We start from the raw sequence: 10,218 nt of genomic DNA, 5'->3' as shown, positions 1-10,218 counted from the left end.
CTCCTCCACTTGCCCTAGGGACGTGCTGGTCGGTGGGCTAGCTCGCCCACCAGGCCTGTTAGCGGCCCACCTGGCTGGTCTCCCTCTTTCTTTTTTTTAATAAAATGAAAATCGCAAAAACGGACAGCAACGACTACTGCTAGGTCGAATGCCTGTTAGGCTGCCTTCGAGCACTAATTTATCTTTTTTTTCTTTTTTAGAAACTAGATTTAAGTTTTAATGTCTAAATCAAATTCAACACTCATACTCATATCCGTCTACTCAATGGGTAGAGTTCCTTGTATACTAATATAGCCACGGACAAAAATCGTCTTATATCTGCCTTCATGTGAAGTAAAATTATTTGGGTTTCGGATCTTCATGGTTATCTATACGTGAGTCGATGTGGATGTGAGAAGATCCTCTGCAATCTGTAGATGGGTCATTGATCTATAGGTCCAGCTTGGACCTAGGTTCACACATCAGTGACCGATGTAGAATCCGCTTCCTAGAGTGTGTTTGGAAGCAAATTATTTTTTTGCTAAGGGAAAACCATGGTATTGGAGAATATGATAGTTTTTTTTGCTAAGGGGTGTTTGGCTACATTATAAAAAAATCTGTTTTAAATATCATGGTTATGTAGATACTATGATATTTTTGGAGTATTTGAAACTCTACTTCAATCCAAAGTTTTTGTCTATGACTAGTCTGGTACATGTATAATACGTACTATGGTTTGAGATACTTTATCTTCAAACATATATTGCTAAGTGTAATGTAAAAAGTACTATGACATCTTAAAACTATAGTGAATACTTTATTTCCAAACATTATGTGTTGGTGCCAATTCTGTGGCCTGTGTGTAGACCGGTAGCGGTAGGGAACATCGCCGCGACTGCGCGACATATCTGTGGCTGGGTTTCGCGCACCGTGCGCCCGTCCAGCCCAAAGATAAGCCCCTGAACTACCAGTGGCCACACACAGATTCCTTCGATTCCCGCTGACAGCGAAGCTGAGGAGAATCCCAAGAAACAGAGCTGGTGAAATTGCATTGTCGCAACAGGCAAGAGAAGAGGAGAAGAAAGAAATGGCTGCAATACCTGCAGCGATCCCGGGCTGCTGCTCTTCGTCTCGCCTGCCTCAGCTTGCTGGCCTCCCTGCCTCCACAAGCAGAAGGCGCTTCAAGGTCACGGCCATGGCGCCCAAAAAGAAGGTACTAGTTGGTCTCTCAGCTCCACCCACCTTCCCGAACTCCGCAACTCGATTCTATTCTTTGCACAAAAAAAATATATATAGAAAGCTCAGCATATGCATGGTCGTGTTCGTGGTGCAGGTGAACCGCTACGACGAGAGCTGGTCGAAGCAGTGGTTCGGCGCGGGCATCTTCGCGGAGGGCAGCGAGGAGGTGTCCGTGGACGTGTTCAAGAAGCTGGAGCGGCGCAAGGTGCTGAGCACCGTGGAGAAGGCCGGCCTGCTGTCCAAGGCCGAGGAGCTGGGCCTGACGCTCTCCTCGCTGGAGAAGCTGGGCCTGCTCTCCAAGGCCGAGGACCTGGGCCTGCTCAGCCTCGTCGAGACCGCGGCGGGGACGTCCCCGTCCGTCCTCGCCTCCATCTCGCTGCCGCTCCTCGTGGCCGCCGTCGCCGCGGTGGTCGTCGTGCCCGACGACTCCGTCGCGCTCGTCGCCCTACAGGCCGTCGTCGCGGCGGTGCTCGCGGCGGGAGCCGCCGGGCTGTTCGTGGGCTCTGTCGTGCTCGCTGGCCTGCAGGAGTCGGATTGATGCATTGATCTGCAGCTGCGCAAGGTAGAACCAAGCTGTGTACGTACGTCGACAGTACCGCCTTGTGTAGTAGGATCGATCTTGTTAGCAGAGCAGAACTCGTTACTAAAAAAATCTATAGTGTCTGTAATATAATATAATACTTTAGCTTTTTGATAACTTGCCGTGCAAATGTGGTAACATATTATGAAGAAAATTGCGATCAAATGGACGGTTAACTCGGATTCAACCAGACACTTTTACAACCAATGCAAAATATGGATGCCAATCCAGCTCTATGTACATCATCGTATACAAAATAGCGAAGCCGTAAAGGACATGTATGATCGCTGCAAATTCAAAAGTTTCAAAGCTAGGCTAAGGGATGTTTGAATAAAGCTAATAGTTAATGACTAAAATTAGTAAGAGACATCTAAACACTTTAGCTAATCATCAAAGTGTTAACTAATTTTAGTAAATTAGTTAATAATGAGCTAGTTATTTACTATCAATTTTTAGCCAACTAACTATTGGCTCTAGTGTATTCAAACATGTCATAAAGTTCTACATCCTAGGTATATACACACCTATAAAATATTGAACTATATTGTGCTCACGACACGGTCACTTTTTTCTTTTATATCTCTACTAACTATTAAGGGTCAAATGTAGACTGCCCCCGCCATCCCCTGTCTCCCTGCACGCTCGGCCGCTCACCCCAACCACGTCGCGATTCCGCCGGCGTCGCGCTGCATCCGCGGATCCCGCGCGCGCTCGGCCGCTCCAACCACGCCGCGATTCCCGGCGTGCGCGACGTGCCTCCCGCGGATCCCCCGCGCGCGTGGCCTACCTCGGCGCATCCCCCGCGCCCTCGGCCGCTCGACCGCTCACCCCCACCCCGCCGCGCTCGGCCGCTCACCCCCACCCCGGCGCGCGCTCGGCCGCCCACCACCACCTCCCGCGGATCCCGCGCTCGTCGCCGCGATTCCGCCGGCGTGCGCGACATGCGGCTCCCGATCCCTGCCCCCGCGCGCTACCTCCCGCGGATCCCGCGGAATCCCGCGCGCGCACGCCCTGCCTCCGGGGATCACCACAAACGCGGGGGATGGAGGGGTTCGATCGCTGCGCCGCCGATTCTCCTGGTCCTTAGGCCGAATTTTCTCATTTCTTGCAACGCTTCCCCACCATGGATCTTTGTTGATTCGGTAGATCTTTGATGGGAACCGTCTCAATTTCAAGCTGTGACCCCCCCCCGGGGGGCTGCTGCTACTTGCCGAGCAGTAAAAGACTATAGAACAGTAGAATAAGTAACTAAACCATGTCCCCGTGAATTTCAGGTTCATTGTGAAGTTGAGGTGGGTGGTATAAGCATCGAAGAGAGCATGAGCACTGCCAGTGGTACAAGGCGTGCACCAAGAAGACAGTCGCAAGATGGGTCTGCTGATAAAGTAGTGGTGATCATCGAAGCAACCTCCCCGGTGGTGGGGAGCCGTCGTGGACCACCGACCCCTGTTCCTGGCGCCCAAAACTCACCCATTGATGTGGAGGCCATCGAAGATGAAGTTCAGACAGTATCTCCTTCGCGAGTGCCCCCACCGGTATAATTCTCATTGTCTTGAATTTAAACAAGCAATCCACTTTTCAATAGCGTTGTTTGTTATGCTACTTTCATGCCATTATTAGGTCAATTGGTGATTTTTAAGGAGCAACCTTTTAATATGAAGGACTTCTCAAACTCTTCACTATTGCAGTTATTTCTGTTAAAAAGAACTTTTATGAATGATAGTTATGCTAATATGTGCACCATCAGCTAGCACTTACATCAAAGCATATTGTATTCTGCAGAGGAGGGACAGGAGAACCAGGAGGGAACCTATAACAGTGGTTGACTTGGAGGTTGACGCTAGCCAGGAAGGTTAGCTTACTGTCTTCGTATCACTGTGCTTGTAGAATTGTTGTGGCCTTTGTATTGGTGTTTGTTCATTAATGTAATATCAAATCACAGTTAAATTCTTCATAAGTCACATTCAACAATGCTGTCAATCAACTTGCAGAAGAGATTTTGGCTGCAGCAAACGCAAACTGTAGCCAATGGCCAGCTCCCGAGATTGATCTTCTGGAGAGAACAAGCAATGAGAGGATATATGCAGAAATGTTCTTGCCTAGCATTGGATGGTCTTCGCCATCAAGGATCCAGCCACTGCTTGCAGCCATTAATAGCTGCAAGATTCCAGAGTTCAGTTACGATCTATCTTGGCTAAACCATGGTTCTCACATGGGCAAGCAGATCCAGGATCAGAAGAAGTTACTTGAGGAGTGCTTGGCGAGATACTTGACCGAATCAGCCCGGCTGTTAGATGAAAGCCAGGTGGTCACCGAAGTGAATGTTATGGTGCAGAATTGTGTTGGCCTTGAACTCCGGGATTCGTCTTACTATCTCGCTCCCAGATGGGTGGCGATCTTCCATCGTATTTACAACTGGAGGCTAGCAAAGCTCTCTACCGGAAAGTTCTCAGAAGCTTATGTTCTGACTCAGCACCTGTATCAGGCTCCTGCAGCAGCTGGCTCAAACGGTACCACACAAGGGCTTACTGCTAACACCGCCAGCAGCGATGCTGTGGATCACATCATGATGCCTGCCGTTTCAACCGGCATCACACTAGACGAAATCATCGAGATCAGTTGTGACCTCGATGTTGTTGATGCGCAGCCAGTAACTCTGCCACCACGACTGCCTGTGCATGTTCATGAAGAACCTCAGGCACTTGCTGACAACAACGACGTGCATGGAGTTGATGAAATGTACATACCAAGAAGAGTAGAGTTGGGGGAGGTGATGCCCATCGACACAGACGACAAGCTTTCTCGGCTAAGAGTAGAGTTGGGGGAGGTGATGCCCATCGAGACGGACGACAAGCTTTCCCGGTTACTGGAGCAATGCACCAAGCTGCAGGACAGGATCGATGAGACACTTTCCATATACTTTTGAGCCCCGTAGTAAGGCTGGAAGGGTTTTGTTACACCATCCTTCCACATTTGTTGTAACTTGTAAAACTAGATTTTGTGGAAGTGAAAACTAACACTGCCAAGTTAAAGTGTTCTTGTTTGGCAGGAATGAAATATAGAAGCGTCGTTTTTCTTCTCGAATCATGTCAGTAAAGTACCTAAAGCACGATTTGGGTCAGAGCAGCCCGATGCGAGCATAACTAGCGACCAGCACGGTAGGCCACGAGCAAGATCTAAACACGATCTGTCAGAATAATCGTGACAGGCTGACCCACGACATTTAAATGACAAAAATAAACTAAAATGGGTGCAAATATGGGTTTAGCTCCAAACATACATTGACACCCACTACACTCCATTCCACGGACATTGTCAACCAACCAGCTCATGGCTAGATCCCACACAGGATCAGAAACCTTGCATCGTCGGCAGCAGCAGGTGCTCTACCAAAACAAGAGCAGCAACACGAGATTTGCTGCTGGCAAACATCACATCCATTGTACGGTTAGTAGCTCTCTGCAAAAGACAACGGCCTCTCAATAATGGTTCCTCCAAAAATCTCTACGAGCAATGTAGACTGCCCCCGCCTCCCTACCCCGTCAGACACGACAGCCGCGATCCGCCCGCCCGCCGCAGTTCCCGTAGCGAACTCCGCAATCCCCATCCGCCCTCCGCAGTCCCTGCCCGCGATGTGAGGAACGAGTCCCCGACCAGCAATTTGGAGCGCGGGAACCGCCAAGCGCCGCGCATGCAGGTCCCTCGTCCCTGCCGCTCACCAGCCACCGGAACAACACCGCCAGCCGGGCACACACATGCACCATCAGTGATATGTAGACAGACAGATTCCTAGATTGTAGGCAGCTAGCTAGGACAGCATCAGGCAGGGAACTGCTTCGCTGTCTTCTTGAATGTCTTTATATAGACTGGACTTATTATGACTAATTTGGTGAACAGGGGAATGGAGGAGCTTATGGGAAAGGAATCCCCTCGCTCTTCAATTTTGATTCCTTCTTCATAGATCTCCTTCATTTCCCTGTCCACCTAAAGAGAAAATGATTTAAATGTTTTCTGCATAATGTTCCACTTCCTGTCTTGATGCTGATGGCAACAATGGACATGTACCTCTGGACAACCCTTGCCCTGCGCTCAAGATGCTGGCTGACATTACGCGATCTCTTGCCGAGTAGCAGGAGGAAGCAAACAAGGCGATGGAATGGAACGACCTGACACCAGTTCTTCAAGATTCTTCTCTTTTAAAGTTCCGTAGCACTTCATTCAGTCAGCCAGTCTATCTTTTCATACAGTCAGAGAAAAATAAATCATTGGTGGTAGCATTCATACATGCAACAATAAAGAAACACAAAGGAAAAGGTAGTGATAGGATCAAACAGATATTTAATTCGGCAGATATTATTGTGTAGCACCGTTGTAGAGCTTGCAGCTGAATTTCCAACATGATGATCTGATTGACAGTGCCTTCTCCTGTCTCAACTCAACACCTGAGCTGACCCGATCTCGCCTCCTTCCTGCATTGCCTCCAGTGGCGCAGACGATCTCAAGAGCGTACTCCACCTAGAAGATGTGGCCGCCATTGGCTACGGGGCCGCCATGCCTCCAGTGGCGCTGCCCGACAAGGAGGCTGGGTATTTGGGGGATTATCGGCGAAGCATCATGGTGCCCGACGAAGCAGGGGCTGTGACTAGCGCGCTGGACGTTGCTAGGGGGCCGCCTGATACTGGCGGTGGCTGCTGCCTGGGGGCAGCGGCAAAGCTCATGATCGTCGAGACCTTTGATACCCAGATTGGTAGGAGCCATGTTCCCTATCCCGACGATATGTTTCCGTTGCAACGCACGGGCATCCACCTAGTATAGATATAGGAGGGAATTTTTCATTTTCTTAGCTGTGTCTAGTTTCAAGAATTAATTTGCCCATTATCTTCTTACTCTTTTTTTAGTTTAGGGAATCACATGCGTTGATTCACCACCATCTCATGTCTCACAAAATAACTACCCCACGACATTTCAATCACATAAAGGGCTGACGTTTAGATAGACTAAAGTGCTAAAGGTTAGGTGGGTCGCTTTTAGTTCAGTACGACTTGGATATCAACTAAAAGTAAAAAAAAGCTTTTCTAGACATAGACCTATTAATTTACTTTCAATTCTACATAAGCCTAAAGTTTAGATAACTAAAATTTAGTCCATAGTATTCAAACAGACTCTTGGTCTTGGTTACATGTAATACAACAATTCCATGAAAACTCAACCTATGAATTTTCATGATACACACCTAGTGAGATAGTTTCTCAAACCAAACACGCACTTAATACTCCCTTCATTTTTATATTTAATGTTTTGTAGTTCAAGTTTGCATTATTTGGCGTCAAATATAAAAGGATGGAAGCAGTATCTATTTACAGCGTAAAACAAGCTAGCTTATGGTAAAACAGGTTATGTATAAACTCCCGCTAATATAATTAAGCTCCATGAAATCTGAAGGAAGAACAGCACCCCGAGTAGTACTGACGATCGTGCTTCATTGTTGAGCATGTAGCAAGAGAAGTATCCGATTCCCCTTCGCAAGTTACTCCACCATCTGTCACTATTAAGAAAAAATAAGAGCTAATTTAGAAACCCCTTTTTAAGGATTTTTATTGTTGGGGGCCTTCGGTTTCCGAAGGTCCTCAAAAACATGATTTAATAATGTCTCTGGAGTATAATGTGTGGACAGGGATCTTCGAACTAGAACCCACGGTATGAAGAAGCACGGAAAGAATACGAAGGATGGAACAGAGCCGAAGCTGTGCGCAAGGGAGCTTCGGTATGATGGCAGAAAAGATGAAACCGACTTAAAGAGGAAAAGACTATCTAGACCCAGATAGATTACTATAGAGTTATTGTCAAAAGCAAAGGGCCTGGATGTAATTTTGCATAGGCTACGACCCGTGCCTATAAATAGGTGAACAATATTCTCGTACTGTTCACGCTGATCTGGCATTCGCTTTCGCGTCACGCTTGTACCCCTGTTTTCCTTCGAGCCGAAGGTACATTTATAATTTGTTATTGTTGATACAGTAACGTAAATAAAAATAAGTTGATAATAATGTTTAAAGTGTTTATGTTATTTTCCATATTTTGTATATGAACCCTTCTTCATCATTTATTATGCTTATGAAGGTTTGTCCTTCATAACCTTCGTCCGGAATTCGTTATATCCGAAGGGAGATAATGCTTCGAAGGACGAAGGAATTTAACATTTAACACTTTCTATGTTGCCTTGTTCTTAACTCTTAGCATTTGAGAACAAGTCCCCAACATTACCCTTGCTCCAGCATCGTAGTAATTTTATGAAACATGATATTGATGGGGGAAGTCTAATTGGTTAATATTGTTGTTCTCTCTAATCAACTGTTAGTTGCAGGATAGTGCAAATGTAGTACTAAAATAGCCACTTGTTAACTTGTAGCTAAAATCCGAAAGTAAGGACTTATGTTAGTAAGTTCTTTCGTAAAGTTTATGCTATCTAGCTTGCTCCACTATATAAGTATTTCGTATCCTTGGAACCTTTTGCTTTTCCATTCCTTATCGAGTAAGTCTAGCTGGGTACAATTCGAGTACTCAAGGTTTTATTTTCTCTTATTGTAGGTGACTCCTTTATGAAGGGTGTCACATCACTTGCTTTAGTCCAACTAAGAATGGTGATGATTAAGTGTTGGCGGGCTTAGACATATTTATATACCTCATCTATGAGGTTTATATTGAAAGTTGGTTATAAAACTAACAATGTATTTGAACTTATATTATCTTAATGTGTTTAAAACCATGTTACCTTAACTATATGATTTAAACTTAGTATTATTGGACCTACTTATGATTTTGGTTGTAAAGTTGATTTATCGAGGTTCTACGTGACACTTAATGGATACCAGATTTATATGACCTCAAGTATGAGTGTGTTTGTGTCCTTAGCTATAGGCATCATACTTATTCTCTTATAAATAGGTGGTTATGATATAATTGAAAAAGCAACACCTCCAACAAATAGAGCAACACATGCACCACCGTTGTTGTGATCGAATCGACTAAGGTGTCATACCATGATTTTTCAACCTAGAGATGTGATGAAGCTAGCATCTCACGCGTCTGAATTGGAATCTAGCGAACTACATGTTCATGTTCTTGAATTGAGTCTAGAGATCATCCAACAACGCAACCATGTCCTACTCAAACTTTGTCGTGCGTTTGGAGCACGCTAGAGTGGGAATCACCACTAAAACAAAATATCCCTCGCAGAAAATATTGCCTGCTCTAATTACCAATTGTTATGTTCTGACTCTAGAATCCAACTGATAGCTAGGTGGAACGAGGAATTCGAGGGAGAAGAGTAAGAACAGAATGAAGACATGAAGAATGGCAATTTTGAGTTATGTCATCAAGGTCATTTGGATCCATTCATTTCCAATAAATTAGAAAGAGTAGGCTATTTGACTTGGAATTTAACATTCCACTACCTTCCAAAGCTCAGATATAAGTCTATCCTAATTAACCGAGTTTTTTTATACATGGCCTTCGACCACTAGAACATTAGCACAAAGGCTCAACACACGCACACACTTACGACCCAAAACAACGACAAATCCCATGCCTCAACCACTTTCTCTTTCCCGTTGTGCCTTTTATTCCTTTTAAGAATGTAATCAGATCGGATACGAATAAATATTAGTCGTTTTATATTTGTTTTCATATTTTCTCTTCGGATACGAGAATTATCGAGTTGCGACGGATAATATTTAAATAAATATCAACATCTTAAATATCCAACTTTGAGTATATTTATTCGAATATAAAATCGGATACGGATTGAATATTGAATACCCGGACTTAGATATAGACTAGATCCTAATTCTTTTGGATGGATCGAACTCTAATACAGTCGGATAATATATGTATCATTTATATCCCAGTTTCCTTTGTCAGGCCAGCACCCTCTTCTTACTGGGGCTGGGGTGCATAGAATATTAAATCCTGCTATGAATTATTAAAGAGTACTTGCAAGCAACTTAGGTGCATGATCACGTAGACCGTACCTTCACCTCCAACGGGACCAAACGTGGTCCTAGGGAGGATGGACGGGGTAGGGGGATGTAGTTTGTTGTAAAGGTTAGAGCAACTCTAAAACAACGTGTAAACTAACCCTAAAATAGATATCACTAAAAAATAGTGGTTTTTTTTAATTCAACAGCTCTCTCATTCTTTTCCAAAAAAAATCACGTTTCGCACCCATAGCCTCCTCTCCCTCATATTTTGGTGTGTTTCATCTCTTCCCAATTCATTCCTCAACGTATCAAATCATCCATAGTCTCTCGACGACTGTACAAATTACGCATATGTCATATTTAGAGGAACTTATATCACATTTAGAGGAACTGTTAACGTACCCATCATAATTCACTTTTAATTTTTTTACTCTACTCTTA

General features: G+C 45.0%; 1 protein-coding gene across 1 annotated transcript; it reads left to right on the top strand.

Annotated features, from left to right (window-relative positions):
• The first annotated feature begins 917 nt into the window (after window positions 1–917).
• Window positions 918–1,987, top strand: LOC100276623 (uncharacterized). The gene is made up of 2 exons (NM_001150368.2): window positions 918–1,192; window positions 1,313–1,987. The coding sequence occupies exons 1-2, from the start codon at window positions 1,067–1,069 to the stop codon at window positions 1,754–1,756; spliced, it is 570 nt and encodes a 189-aa protein (NP_001143840.2). The 5' UTR covers window positions 918–1,066; the 3' UTR covers window positions 1,757–1,987.
• Window positions 1,988–10,218: the final 8,231 nt, after the last annotated feature.

Source organism: Zea mays, chromosome 3, assembly GCF_902167145.1.
Source record: "Zea mays cultivar B73 chromosome 3, Zm-B73-REFERENCE-NAM-5.0, whole genome shotgun sequence".
NCBI classification, from domain to species: domain Eukaryota; kingdom Viridiplantae; phylum Streptophyta; class Magnoliopsida; order Poales; family Poaceae; genus Zea; species Zea mays.
Note: the sequence above shows the minus strand (reverse complement) of the source record. Positions and strands in the feature narration are given on the sequence as shown.

What these genes read in the sequence shown, in the direction of transcription:
- LOC100276623 (NM_001150368.2), top strand. Translation starts at nt 1,067, where the DNA reads ATGGCTGCAATACCTGCAGCGATCCCGGGCTGCTGCTCTTCGTCTCGC. An exon ending in CCATGGCGCCCAAAAAGAAG is followed by an intron (nt 1,193 to 1,312) that starts GTACTAGTTGGT and finishes TTCGTGGTGCAG; the next exon opens with GTGAACCGCTACGACGAGAG.